This window comes from Phaseolus vulgaris, chromosome 11 (genome assembly GCF_051622355.1).
Source record: "Phaseolus vulgaris cultivar YP4 chromosome 11, ASM5162235v1, whole genome shotgun sequence".
Taxonomy (NCBI): domain Eukaryota; kingdom Viridiplantae; phylum Streptophyta; class Magnoliopsida; order Fabales; family Fabaceae; genus Phaseolus; species Phaseolus vulgaris.
Window position 1 is genome coordinate 4507881 of NC_143508.1, and position 13985 is coordinate 4521865.

The 13985-nt window shown below is 32.5% G+C and overlaps 3 protein-coding genes across 7 annotated transcripts; 1 reads left to right on the forward strand and 2 right to left on the reverse strand.

Moving 5' to 3' along the window:
• Positions 1 to 1543: 1543 nt before the first annotated feature.
• LOC137829362 (diphthamide biosynthesis protein 3) lies at positions 1544 to 3805 on the forward strand. Its single transcript, XM_068636169.2, has 2 exons — positions 1544 to 1902; positions 3501 to 3805. The coding sequence occupies exon 1, from the start codon at positions 1635 to 1637 to the stop codon at positions 1893 to 1895; it is 261 nt and encodes an 86-aa protein (XP_068492270.1). The 5' UTR covers positions 1544 to 1634; the 3' UTR covers positions 1896 to 1902; positions 3501 to 3805.
• A 962-nt stretch (positions 3806 to 4767) lies between these two features.
• Positions 4768 to 8778, reverse strand: LOC137829317 (B3 domain-containing protein REM20). The gene is made up of 6 exons (XM_068636127.2): positions 8194 to 8778; positions 6746 to 6831; positions 5968 to 6514; positions 5752 to 5888; positions 5371 to 5457; positions 4768 to 5250 (listed from the first exon to the last, which is right to left on the reverse strand). Exons 2-6 carry the CDS (start codon positions 6812 to 6814, stop codon positions 4996 to 4998), a joined length of 1095 nt encoding a protein of 364 aa, XP_068492228.1. The 5' UTR covers positions 6815 to 6831; positions 8194 to 8778; the 3' UTR covers positions 4768 to 4995.
• Positions 8779 to 10216: 1438 nt separating this feature from the next.
• Positions 10217 to 13700, reverse strand: LOC137829301 (B3 domain-containing transcription factor VRN1). Of its 5 annotated transcripts, none has more exons than XM_068636110.1 (4): positions 13530 to 13700; positions 11174 to 11846; positions 10882 to 11081; positions 10217 to 10786 (listed from the first exon to the last, which is right to left on the reverse strand). In XM_068636110.1, the coding sequence occupies exons 2-4, from the start codon at positions 11826 to 11828 to the stop codon at positions 10427 to 10429; spliced, it is 1215 nt and encodes a 404-aa protein (XP_068492211.1). In that variant the 5' UTR covers positions 11829 to 11846; positions 13530 to 13700; the 3' UTR covers positions 10217 to 10426. The 5 variants fall into 5 exon arrangements, with proteins under 5 accessions (XP_068492211.1, XP_068492207.1, XP_068492216.1 ...); XM_068636106.1 differs by having other exon boundaries at positions 13195 to 13625; XM_068636115.1 differs by lacking the exon at positions 13530 to 13700 and adding an exon at positions 13195 to 13469 and having other exon boundaries at positions 11174 to 12781.
• Positions 13701 to 13985: the final 285 nt, after the last annotated feature.

The window sequence follows — 13985 nt, forward strand, 5'->3', positions numbered from 1 at the left end:
CAATTCAACTTTTCTCATCAAATTGTGAGATTACAATTTATCGATATGAAATATATGATTATGGTGGTATTTTACTTCCAATCTTGGCTACTATTACCTTCTTCTCAAGATGAAGATGAAGTGAATTTCTTTAATTTTCACGGATGATTGTTGTTTTCCAATTTTTGAAATTTTATCATTGTTTTTTCTCATTTTATCTCTCTTATTTTTCAAATTTATAAAAATTCAATAACATGACTTTCATACCTACATAAATATATATTTCATTTAAATAAATATAAATATAAATATAATAATAAAAAAAAATAAAAAATGGGATGTGTGTTTCGTCTAGTTAATATTATTTCTTTTATTAGTTTATCTTTTATACTTTGTAATGGTTTTTTTAATTCAATTAACTATTTACAGTAAAAAATTATCTATAATAAAATTATTTATTTTATAATAATTTATATGAACATATTTTTTATAAAATGTAATAATTTTTTTTGATAAATATAATAAAAAAAATTATTTCGTAATAAAAAGATAGACACGAGTGTATATAAAAAATATACATTTAATTATTTTATAAATGTAAAATATTTATATTTAACTTATATAAATATTTACCAAAAACTAATTGTTATTAAATTAAAAAAATGAGTACACACATATCTGATGTATTTTCCACAGTATCTATGATAATATATAAAGAAAATGTATTTATCTCTTCTTTAATATATATAAATATAATTTGTAATGATATTTATAAATTTATAATATATTAATTAAAAAAACATTATAAATTTATAGTATAATAGTTTTATATTAAAAATATATTTTAATTTTTTTTAGGGATAATAATATTTTTTACTAAAATAATTTATTCTTATAAAAAAATGTGATGACATTTATTGAAAAGAAATACTCATAAAAAAAAACTAATTCAACACATTGGTGGACCAACATTTCAAATACGAGGATAATAAAATCTAATTCGATTTTAATTATATATTGCTACATACTTTCACAGAAATATAATTTTTAATTTATTTTCATAAAAATATTTTAAAAAAATCATAACAAATTCAGTTTTTCATAGTAAAAAAACATTTTTTTTGAACACTTATGAATGCATTTTATTGTTTATTTATCATTTCAAAATTAAAAATATGAAACTCATTTCAAGTTTTCAAGTAGTAAAAAGTTGTTGCAGAGTTTATAGTTTGTATCCTCATATTGTTTTTGGATTGGGAAAAAAAAATATAAAACACTAAAAGTAAAAATTAACAGATTCTATAGAGGAAAAAAATTTAAATTTAAATTTAAAATTCACTTTTTAGTTTTTATTTAATTTACCAGAAAATAATAAATAAATCACTCATATTTAGTTATGCAAGAATTAAATAATAAAGAAAAACAATTGGTGTTAACAAACTTTATTTATTTATTTGAAGGACATTCCCATAAAAAAAGAAAAAAAAAGGTTTAGTAGTTTGGAGGGTGAGAAATTCTCGAAATTGTAGGGTTTAAATTGTAAATTTAGATAAAGACAGGAACCTCCTCTTTTGTTTTGCTCCCTATCGGGCGTTGGGTTTGTTGGTTGAGAGAGAAGAGCTCCCAAAAGGCGAAAGCGCAGAGAGAGCGAAACGATGTCGTACGACGAAGTGGAGATCGAGGATATGGAGTGGAACGAGGAGTTGCAGGCCTACACGTACCCGTGCCCTTGCGGGGACCTCTTCCAGATGACGAAGGAAGACCTTAAGCTCGGCGAAGAGATCGCTCGATGCCCTAGCTGCTCTCTCTACATCACCGTCGTCTACAACATCGAAGATTTCCTCGCCGATTCCGACCAAAATCGACGGAACAACGGTCTCCAACCTTCCAAACAACAAACCGTAACCGTTGCTTGAGTTTCAGGTCACTCACTGTTTCTCATCCATATCTATCTTCCTTTGCCTGAATTAATAGTGTGTTTTTCAAGGAGAAAAAACGGAATGAGGTTTACGTTGTTTCTATATAACACTCATGCCTGTGAATTTAATTTTGTTCCTAGTTTATTGGACTGCATAGAATAGAATACAAAGCATATGTGCACCTTTTTTTAAAAGATATTATCAGTTCATGTGTAAATTTGGATATTGAAAAGGAGAGTCATAGAGTTTTGGGATTTCTCTAGAAACACTCTTTGGAGAAGAAAATAAAGAACAAATAAACGAAGTAAATTTCTCTACAAGTTAAAACTAGTGTGTAAGTTGAAAGTCTGATTTTGAAAAACTAATATAAAGGATTTTTTACAAGTTAGTTTGGAAGGATTTTTTTTCTTCTCTTTGGAGTGTTTATGAATAAGTTCATGCTAACAAACTTCAATGAATTGTGATTGGTATAATGACCGATTATCTTTGGGTTTAACGTAAATGGATGTTGGGCCCACGAACTTTATAAGATAAGCGGAGCAGTTGGTACAGGTAGGTACTGGTTATGCTATGATAGCGTGTGCGGCCTAATAGCAAATGGAGTTAGCTTGCTTCTAATCTGTTTAACTTTTCTTGGATGTCTCCTTTATTGAATTTGAAGTTCTATAGTCTGATCACTTTTGGCAGTTGTGGTGAAGTATCACCCGTCAAAGCTGTGAGAATAAGTGTGTTTGTTTGTTTGTAATATATTGGGTAGACTTCCGGTCTGAATCTGTGCAGAGCGTCTTGTCAAGTCATGGAAGCGAGTATATTGTCACTAGTGTCGATTGGTTGTGGTGATGCACTCATGGCTTGTTAGTGGTAAAGAAACCTTTGTTGAGAATTATTTATCCCAAATTGCTCTATCTCCTATTTATAATTTCTTTCTAAATGTAGTGTTGGTGTTTTATTTTCAAGAGTCAAGGCCCTTACACCTGCCAGAAAATATATTCCGGGGGTTCTCTTCATAGAATATGCAACTAGACGTGTTTTAATACATGTTTTAGTTGGTTAAGAGCGAGTGCTAGTTATTGGAAGCTCTTGACACCTGTGTTCAATTCTTATGAAGAATACCAAGAAAACACATGTTTTAGGAGTCACAGAGTTAATGCTGTTGACGCTGATTTTTATAATACCCTTTATCTCTTACTTTTCATATTTTGCCATTTTTGGTCAGTAACTCCCGCCCACACTATTGCAAAGGAGATATGTTTTGTTTTTGTTGACTATGATCTGTGTTTATTACTTGAAATGCATTTTGGTTTTATAAACTTTCGTTTTATTGCTTTTTGTGTGTGGTTGAGTGGCCAATTGCGTATGCTGTATCCCTTTGGGTCCAGGACTCTTGGTTTTATATTGTGGGTTATATTCTCATTTTATAGATTTCAAGAAATTGTAAGTTGAAGGATACTTGAATGTAGTTGTTGTTGTAATCATATTACTTATTGTGGTTATTGTTCTTTGAGAGCTGATTACTTATTATTGCGTGTGATTCAATACTGAATTGTAAATATTTTCTTTTATTCTCCTTAACCTTAACCGATTGTGTATTTTGTCTTGCAGATGTCCTGACATGTGGAGTGCGTAGTAGGTTTTGTGACGGCATATATTGTTTTGCAGATAGGAGTTCTTGGTATTTTTGATGGAAAAGGGTGAAAAGAATATAAGATTATAGATTTATATTGCAGCAAGAATGCTGCTGTTATTTCCCTCTACAGAAGGGAATAAGGGAGCCAAAATTTTTGTCACTGAATTTGTTTGAAGTTTGATATGTCATCATGTATGTGGCCTTGAAACATATCGTTGTAATAGTTAGACTTCATAATACCACCCGTTTACTGAATTATATAGCTGCTACTTATGTGCTAGTTTTCCTGTTGAACAAGTGACTCTCTCTGTTCTTTATTTTCTTTATTACTTTTGCTTTGAAATATGTCATGCATTTTTTTGGGTGTCACATTTGGATTGGGAGGGAGAAGGCAACGCTTTGGTGGTGATTCAGTGAACCGTAAACAGAAAAGACAGTCTTGGAGGTAAAAGAGGGTTCATTCTTTCCAATGTGCCTTCAACCAACGTCTCGTCGGGGTCATGAAAATAAAGATAAAAAATTGTCACATATAATGAAAATTTACTGTGATAGTATAATTTAGGTTTGTAATTTTTATGCATAAAATTAAGGTTACTGAATTTAAATAATGCTGCTTCTCACTGAACTAAAAGTCCTGTAAGCACACATTCGTACTGGCATGTAGACATTTTCACCTTGAATAAAGCTGCTTCTCACTGCACCAAAAAGCCCAAAATCTTAAAATTATTACTTATACTAACTAGGGGTTGAACCCTCCAAGGTTTGCTATCATATTCTCTGGAATTACAAGTTTTGTTTTTAAATGGTCAGCAAATTATATAGCCTCTTTTAAAACAAAGGAATGGAGATCACTGATCGTAATCACAATAAAATCAATTTCATGGATATTTAACCATACACCAAAAGAAAATTCTTTAAATATCAAGACAATAAATACATGAATCTAAATGAAGTTCATGAGATTCTCACTATGACTCTTCCAAAGATGCTTCAACTTAGAGAAGAAGAAATCCTTATCAATCTCAATAAGAACAAGTTCATTCATGATGACTGCAATCTGGAAAATCTCAGTTGCAGCATTACGTGTTGAAGATGTGGCTGGTCGCAATTTCAAATTAGTAGCAAAATCTCAAACGCCTTTGAACAACATTGATTCCAACATCAAATTGGTTCACCAATCTCAAATTCGCATAATAATTAAGTTTAGATTTGTCCAACTAGTAGCAAAGAAACCGAGTGGAATTTAAGTCCACAAACAAAACTCCAAGTTCCTATCCAATAAAAACAAGGCAATAGTGTAATCTAAATGATTGTGCAACCAAGAGTAGATAAATATGGTGGTAGTCATTACAAGTGAAAATGGAAGAAACCATTACAAAAGAAAATTATAAGCATTAATTTCTAAAATTATTTAGAGCATGCAATTAACACTAGGGAAGTAGTCCAAATCACTGGCAGACGATTGTGTGGCTATTCCCTCCTAGTACCAATAACGTGCACCAGAAAGGTTCTTACTACTTGGTCTTCCCCTGATATAACTTCACAGATGCATACATCATTATTTTTTATCTTGTTTCTTCTGCTAAAGTTAGCCCAACCCTTGATACATATTCTATCATCTTGCCACCTACACACTTTTCCTGTCACTTCTAAATATCTTTTTCTGATGGGTGCCTGTTGTGCCAAGTTGAGATGATAGTCTTGCAATTGGTTTCTTTGAATATCCTGTTGTCACAATGAATGTACAGAGCTATAACTTCAAATTCTCAGGACAACCCCATTAATACACACAAATATCCCCAACATATACTTGTAATAATAAGTAATTAACTACAAGAGTTATACCTTACGCTGGCAGTGTTGGCAACATTTAAGGGTAATCTTTTCAGGAAAACTAAGGGAAAAATCTTGAATGGCGATTCCTGGAATATGCTGCAATAGAAAGAAATCAAATCAAACCAAAAGTGAAAAGTACAGTAGATGGACAAAGGAAAATGCAATAGTTGAAAGTTATGAAAAGTGAAATTGCTTAAAGAGAATCAGGAAATGACAAATCAATCAGTTAACTCTTTAAACATGAACACAATAGTATAGGCTCAAAGATTGGAAGGGTTTACAAACTAAACCAAAGGGAATTTAAAGCAAATTGACTTACTCATCTAACAGTGCTTTAATGTCTAACAAGCCAATAGCTACATAAACAAGATTAGAATTCTGAGTTCTAACCAATTCGTTGGGTCTACTTCTGTAGAGTTTTGCTTCAAAAAAATTATTCTCTGGCTGAATGCACATTTCAGGATCAAATTCATCGTCTTTGAAAGTGTCTTCTTCAGTCTGGGGGTAGGAACTTGATGCAGTGTCCCCTAAACAAGATTCATGCACTCATATTATAGACATGGGAAAAAACAAAAACTAGTTTTCAGCATGAAGTTCAAAACTTACTTCTGTAAGGTTTGCGATAATGTTGACTCGCGTATCCAACAGGACCAACACTGTTTTCTTCTTCACTCTCTTCTTCCATCTCTGTGTTCTCATCATCATCATCATCATGATCATGATCATCAAAATCACTATCGTCATTGTCGTCATCGTAGTCCTGATCCTGGCTGTCTTCCTCGTCCTCAATGTCACAGTCCTCAGCTTGCTCCTCCTGTGTTATCACTGTCTCTTCAACTTGTGCAGCTGCTCTCTCTTCTTCATTCCCCTCCTCCTCCTCCTCAATCTTTACCAGAGTTTTCTCACACTGCGTTGATATTTCAAGGATTGTGACCCTGAACTCATTAACCCCGTCATATCTGAATACTAGAAAATCAGCATTTCCTAAGCAGTTTTCTTCATGGAAAATCTTCCACCCATCATCAAAATATAATTTGTCTCCAAAAAAACGTGTTTTAACATGCCACACTCTCTCACTACGATTCCTGAGGAGAACATCCTCAGGGATCCTTCCCTGTAACCCTTGCAACTTCACAAAAGCATTTGGAATAAGCTGCAATTTTAGAGGAGAAAGAAAAAGAACAATGGTGTAAGCTTCTTATCACACACTCACTAAGATCAATACTTGAGATATTATAACACTTTGATAGTGTTTGGAATCAAAACTGCATTTGTATGAATCTAATTATTTTTAGTAAATTTAACTATCCATATATAACAATATTTTGAGTAGTAATCTAAGAACACCAATGTTATAGTTGCAGAAAGTATATGAAGAAATTACCATTCTTTCGTAGTGTTGTTCTTGAAGGAAGACTTTGAAGAAATCTGGGTACTTCTCCGCACCACTCATCGTTCTATCCACAAATACTGTCAAATTCTCAAAATTTAGCATCCTCTTCATATTCAAAACAATGAAATTTCCCAAATAATGCATGGTGTAAATATATCCTAACTTTATTACTTAGTTTTTTTTTTCTGGGAAGATATATTTTTAAGATACTAACAATTCTAATTAAATGACCCTATATATCAATAATTAATAAAAGAACTTTTTTGGCAGAAATAGTACATTTTTTTAATTGTAAATGCTAATTAGTTCTCCATACTCTGGAAATATAATGGCAATTCTCTATTGAGTTTTCTTTTATTAACTTTTTTTTAACTCTAATTTATATTTTCAAGACATTTGCATTACAAGTGAACAAATTTAAAATGAACTCACATCAAATAAATAAAGGAATAAATTCATTAAATTTTTCCAAATAATATTATAATGCTATTTTTCCCTATCTTAGCTTTTTTTTGGCTTCTCTTAAAAATAAAATTCTTTCAATTCAATTGAACTATACATAACCTCTATTTTTTTGGATTTTATTTATTAAAAAACTTCTTTTACTTTAAAGGCGTTCTATATTAATTATGTTTTGGCTCATTTGTTTTCCTTTAAAAGAAATCCCTTTCTCTCTTTATTAAAGTCATGTGTCTACCTTATAATATTTAAATATTTTTTCCTATTAAACATGAAAATAGAAAAAGGTTAAACACTGCACAAAAGATTCTTCATTTATTTTCTATCAATACATCTGTTCATCTTTCAGCTACTAAGGTTGTCTTTCTGAGTTTAATGTCAGAGACACAAGTTAAATCCCACACGGGTTTAAGGAAGCTCTTCCTTTTTCTTTTTTTTTCATAAATGAACTTTTGATAAAGAAGAACTTATAATAAAAAAAATGTTTTTTTTTTCTCAAAAGTAATTTGCCCACAAACATGCATGTCAGTAACTGTTGTTCCTTAAAACTGAGGATAAACTCACAGAAAAATGAGTCATTCATGTTAACAGATAACGATTAACAGACACAGTGAAACAAAAGCAAGTTAAGGTAAAACACAAAGTGTAAACAACACTTTCCCTTCTTACTCAACAGCAAAAGAGTGTTGAAAACCAGTTTTTCCCAACCATTGACAACCCTTTTCAGTTTAAGATGAAAGTTGAAAAAGCCCTCACTTTTTTGATGAAAAGAGCAAAATAATTAAGCTTTATATTTGTTCTAAGATTTTTCAAAACTAAATCCCATTCAATCGGTCCTTTTTAAGAAAAGGGTTGTCAGAAATACCAGCAGATTTAGGTTTAGACAAGTTTTACGTGAAGCTTTGTGATGTTTATACCCAGAAGTCATACCACAAACCCTAGATCAGAGACATATACAAAATGGTAGCGAGAAATCATACCAGGTATGGTTCAGTCACCTCAACTAAGATGAATCAAAGTTAATCTTCATAATCGGTGAAAAAGTTGGAACAGGTACAGGATTCGGAGTTGTTACACATTGATTATGCAGGAGATGTCATTGCTGAAGCAACTATTGGCATGCCCTAGTGTTTTGAACCACATATATAGCAGAAGCACTTATCTCTTGGATCTGTTTGTTTTCTTTGAGTGTTGTGGTGCGGTTTGAAAGAGTGGAGGAAGAGGTAGAAGGGTAAGGTAAGGTTGTGGCTTTTGTGTGCAAGCTTCTCAACTTTAAGATAAGATTTTGGAATGAAGATATTGGTTTCTGTGATCTGATTCTTATCACAACAAATTAATGCAATGGATGGTAAATTAAATTTATTTTTGTTTCCCTCAAGACTCCAAGAAACTTCTCTTTAAGTGTCTGATATAGCTTCTCGTGATTATTGTGATTCTCTTCTGTTCCTGGAAACTGATTGTGAAAACATGTCACACCACAGTGCATGCATGGTGCATGGTGCATGTCCAGTACTGCTGCACCAATTATTTCAGTTCAGTGCAAATTATGGTAATTAATCTGCCATTTTTATAGTGTGGTCCATCTAAATGTTTATGATGCTAAGTACAAATACTATTTCTGAACACTTCAACCACAACAAGCATCTCCCATTTGCTTTTCTATTTTTATGAATAACATATCTGTGGACAAGATTGACCCTGTGAGCTATAATTAAGCCTAGTTTATGATATAATTTTAATTATTATAACTCTGATTTTTATTTCACAAATTAATATTAAAGTTAATTTTTTTGTACTACAGAAATTAAAGGCACAGCCAGTAGTTAATCATATTTTAGTGAATGAAATTAAGTATTTGGTTCACAAAACCAGAAACACATGTATAATTTTTTTACCACATTGGCCAAGGAAAGATGATATTGTCAATTTTCTAAACACCATATCCATTTCTTTTTCTTTTACTTCAAAAAAAATTAAAAAATTTAGTTTCAAAATGGACTTTTGAAAGTTTGACTCTTGGAGTTTCTAAAGAATTTGGGAATTGATATATCAACTGTAGAATATATTTATTTAAAGTAAAAAGAAAGAAAGAAAAAGGTAAGGCAGATCTCTTAGAAACAGTAGGGGTACGAAAAGTAAAGACTATTTAGATAAACTTCTTAAAAATAAAAGATTTTTTTTTTCATTAGTTAAATTTAATTTATAAACTAATTAAAAATATAATATAAAAGAATTTGCCCCAATAAATTTATACATAAAAAAATATTTTTAACAAGACTATGAAGCAAGAGAAGGTCTACCTCCTGTATAAAACAATGACTAAAAGAAACCAGTTTAAAAAGACTTATTTTAAAAAAAAATTGCATCCATTATTTTTCTTTCTTGCCAAACACATCCTTAATTCCAATCCAAAATGCAATGACACCATGCTATTATCTTTTGATGCACCCACTAACCAGTAAATTAGGTCAAAATTCGAGTTCCTTAAAAATGCATATTCTATTAATATTTATGAGAAAGGTTAAATATGTTTTTTTTATATTATAACTATAAAGTTTAAACTAGAGACGAAAATTAATTTCACAATGATTAAGTTGTTAATTTTGCATATAATTAATTTTAAAAAAATCTTAGAGTACCAAAAACAACCCAGAAAATGAAATACAATTGCAACTGAAAGTATGGAATTTCTACTTTTATGAACCAGTAGTAAGATACACTATATAAATATAGGATATGATACTGTTGTTTACTCTCATGATACAACCATGTTTTGAACATTGCAGAGGGTCATTAATCTTTAATGATCATATTTACAGTAATCTAATTTTGTGATGGAAAATAAAAAGTAAAAAATCTATTGTCATTGTCACCTAGTATATCATCCATCCATCCATGTCAACTATTTGACACAACTTACAGCAATCAACAAAAACAGTGAACAAAGTTATATAATTTAACTTCAAACTAAAAAGAAAAGAAAAACCAAGATAAACAGCAATAGGACAAACATTGACTCGGTTTCTGATAAGCTAGATTCAACAATCTATTTACAACCCAAGTCAAAAGAGGAGGAGAAAAAAAGTATCAAAACTATAATTACTATGTTCCACTCAAGTCACCCTGAAATGTTGGACAAAAAAGTGCATCTAAGTTCCACACATAAGGAATGGATTATTTGATACAGTTGAGCTATAAGGAATGAACCTGCTGCTAATTTCTAATTATTTTAGTTGAAGTAAGGTGTTGCTGCAAGGGAGTGTTCAGCAGTTTAGCTGAGCTCATCTTTTGATTCTGCTGCAAAGGAGGAGGGCTCAACAATCCCACATCCTCAGTAATGCGAAAGATGCTAACTTGCAGCACTACTTCTTTCATTCTAAGAAGCTCAAACACACACACATCACCTTCTCCTAAATTGTTCTCTAATGAAAATTCAAACCACCCCTGGCTTAACTTGGCTCTACCTCCCCTATAAAGGCAGCGAACTGGCCACTGTCTCCCATTAGAGATCTGAAGTTTAATAAACCCCGAAACTCCATTCAAATGTTTTTCTGCAAAACAAGATGGCAGATACTGAAAAACACAAAGAGAAGTTTGTTTTTAGTATACAAAATCAGCTAATAAGAAGAATAAGAGGTTATATGTATTGTGTCAAATTCAAGGCTCACCATTATGCATCCTCTGTATAGATAGGAGGGCCTTAGAACAACCCGACAGAAAGGATTAGGTGGTTCAAATGCTTTCGCTGCATTGATGGCCCTCTCTCTTTCTTCTGCTGTCACGGTTCTTTTTCTTGCAGAAGCACTTTCATAAAATCTAAAGCGCATTTCAACTTCCTCTTCTTGTTCAGCAGAGGCTTCCTGTCCCTCTGCACTTTCACAAATTTTATTGATCTTAAAATTCAATTTGTAGATAAACAGATCACAGAAAGAAAAACCAGTTAAAAGGGACTACTAGGACCTGATTTCCGCTTCTTTCTTGCAGTTTTTTTCATCCTTTCCTCCATGGAAGCACGCAATTTCAATTCTTCAGTAGATTTTTTAAACTCAACTGCATTAAATTGAACTCCTATGTCTCTTGTCAATAGATTATCCAGGGAATTGACACTTTTCGAACAATGCGCATCACCACCCTCTCCCCAGTTTATGCTATTAAGTTTAGATCCATTGAACAGATTCTGCAATGCTGGAGGTGTATAACACTTGGCAGGCGACATTTTATCGACTGATCCAGCAAGAACTTTATTTTGCAATGAACTGGGAGCAAGATGGGATGGTGATGAATCCAAGATTTCAATAGAATCTTCATCATCCATTTCTTCAAAAAATTTAAGTAGATTTGCAAAGTGAGGCCCTTCATTACTACATCGCATGGCTGATTGATAGTTTATCTCAGAAGTAGCCAAATTAAAAACATGAACATTGAAAGATGACTTTCCTTCGTATCTGAAAACCAACAAGTATCCAACCCCAATGGAATAGTGCTGAATAAACTCTTGCCAACCATCAAGGAACCAATACTTGTTGTCTGCCTTTTTCAATCCTACACGCCAGACACTACCATCAGGAACAGAGAGGGTAACAATTGGAGAAAGTTCCCTCCCATATTTCCTCATAAAATCATCTGGAAGCCTCTGCAATTCATAAATCAAGTTTGATTCCAGATATTGGTAATTTTTTGTAATACAAGACCTCAATCATGTTCTAAACTCTTAAGAACCAAACTTATCTAATGAAGATGGTAGGAAGACTGTGCCCCTTCCAACATTATTAAATGCCCACCACCATGAATAATAATGTACAACAGATGGTACAAAAAGTAAAAATGGTTTGACATGTGTGTAAAACTCAACTTCAGATTCTTAACTAGACTAATTCTCATAAGAAGTTCAACTTTTAAGCCAGCCAATTCAGAATAAACGGAACTTTCAAACTCTACTACAGTGACAGAGCTAATGTGACTGATGAGGCTCAAATATCAAACATGGAGTTGGACTCAATAAAGTTTCCACATGGGTTTACTTTAAGTTCAAGTGCTTCCTATCAGTTCCAATGTAAGTTGAGATATACTTATAAATCTCTACCTAAGTAACACAGCATAAGTATTTTAAGATAAATTTGAGTGTATACGGTGAAAAACACTGTTCAAATCCATGATTACTGTTTCGTATTTACTAGAACCTGTGGCAAAAGAAATTGGCAGTGCTCAGTAAAAAAGAGATGTCTAATTCGAAGCACTTTATTCACTTATATATCAAACATGTGATTCTTCTGCTGGAGAACCCATCATCAACTCACTGGTCAACCAACAGAAACTAATTTCAAGAAAACAAAAAGTCTGGCAATTTTATAGGGTGTTTTACACATAGGAACGTGGACAAAGCTGAAAAGCTTACAAGTGAGAACCCTGATGAAAAAAGACATAAAATTAACCAATCACACTTTATTGACTTCAAGTTCTACACTAATTTCGAGTGAGCCAACACAAAGAACAGTGTCTTCTAAAATCCAAAGACCTTGTCCCAAAAGAAATTTTCTGATTTTTCTTCACAATCACTCAACCAGTCTTCTGCAGTAAAAAATTGAAAGCAAGCTAATAATGAAATAGACATAACAAACCCAGAAATTTAGGTTCAGAACTCATAATTCCACTTCAAATAGTTCTTTATTTTAACTAAAAAAATTTATTAGACCAACATGCACTTTTCCTCCCAACCCTACCAGAACAAATAAGCACGGATAGGAATTGGTACTCACACTCCAGATGGAATAAAAAAAATCCAAACTTGATTAAAGAGCTGACAAAGTTTGGGAGCTGGGAGTGGTGGGTGTGAAGAAAAGGCATAACCCAGAATCATAATTTACCCCTTTCACTTTCACTCAAATTCCTGGTACACCCAATAAACAACAATAGCCGCTCCAAAAAGCAAAAAAAAAATCTACAAAAAAAAAGGTGGGAGAAATGAGAGAAAATTTTGGTACCAGTTGGTTGGGTTGGAGAGTGGAAGGGAGAAGAAGCTTGTGGAAAGAAGGGTGCGTCATTTTCTGAGTGTGTCGGAAGACAGAAAAACCAAAACGCTAAAGCATTTGATGACCCTTTGATTCAAAGATGATAGCTTTGGGCTCTACCTACTGAAATTTTTTCACCTTTCAGATCCACTTCACCATCACTCCCTATTCTCCAGTCCCCACTCTTCTCTTCTTTTTGAGTCAAACAATGGTTTTTTAAAACCTTAAAATAACAAAAAAAAAAACCCAACTTGACATATATGAAAATCTTATTAAAAAAGCTAACGAGTGATGACTCGGTGACTCACCACCTCAAACTGAAAGTCTAAGCTTTGATTTGTTTTCCCAGTTTAGGTTTTGCACGTTACTTTCTTCTAAAACCCCGTTTATTTTGTTTAGCTTTCAAGTTTGGAAATTGAAACAGGGTTTTATTTTCAAGACTTGTTGCGTTTGGTCCCTTTGATTCTTACTTTCCCGTTGTGGAAAGAAACACAGAGTCACGCCACCTCCATTTATATCTCTCCCTATAAAAAAAATAAAACGACAATGCCTTCTCTGCCGAACTTACGTCATCAATGGAAACAGTGCGCACTGTTTTCCAACCACATTCAATTTTAGGTCACCATTTCTGTTCTTTTCTGTAGCGTGCTGTGAGTGGCACAAAGTTAGGGGAGACTGTTCTTCAATGCAGAGCCTCTCACACCATAATTTTCTTGTGCAGGTTTCTATACTAAGAAACAATTTAAAAAATAATAATATATATA

What these genes read in the sequence shown, in the direction of transcription:
- LOC137829362 (XM_068636169.2), top strand. Translation starts at nt 1,635, where the DNA reads ATGTCGTACGACGAAGTGGAGATCGAGGATATGGAGTGGAACGAGGAG.
- LOC137829317 (XM_068636127.2), bottom strand. Translation starts at nt 6,814, where the DNA reads ATGAGTGGTGCGGAGAAGTACCCAGATTTCTTCAAAGTCTTCCTTCAA. An exon ending in AACAACACTACGAAAGAATG is followed by an intron (nt 6,515 to 6,745) that starts GTAATTTCTTCA and finishes CTAAAATTGCAG; the next exon opens with CTTATTCCAAATGCTTTTGT. An exon ending in TTATCGCAAACCTTACAGAA is followed by an intron (nt 5,889 to 5,967) that starts GTAAGTTTTGAA and finishes AATCTTGTTTAG; the next exon opens with GGGACACTGCATCAAGTTCC.
- LOC137829301 (XM_068636106.1), bottom strand. Translation starts at nt 13,254, where the DNA reads ATGACGCACCCTTCTTTCCACAAGCTTCTTCTCCCTTCCACTCTCCAA. An exon ending in CTCTCCAACCCAACCAACTG is followed by an intron (nt 11,847 to 13,194) that starts GTACCAAAATTT and finishes TATGAATTGCAG; the next exon opens with AGGCTTCCAGATGATTTTAT. An exon ending in AAGAAAGAAGCGGAAATCAG is followed by an intron (nt 11,082 to 11,173) that starts GTCCTAGTAGTC and finishes GTGAAAGTGCAG; the next exon opens with AGGGACAGGAAGCCTCTGCT.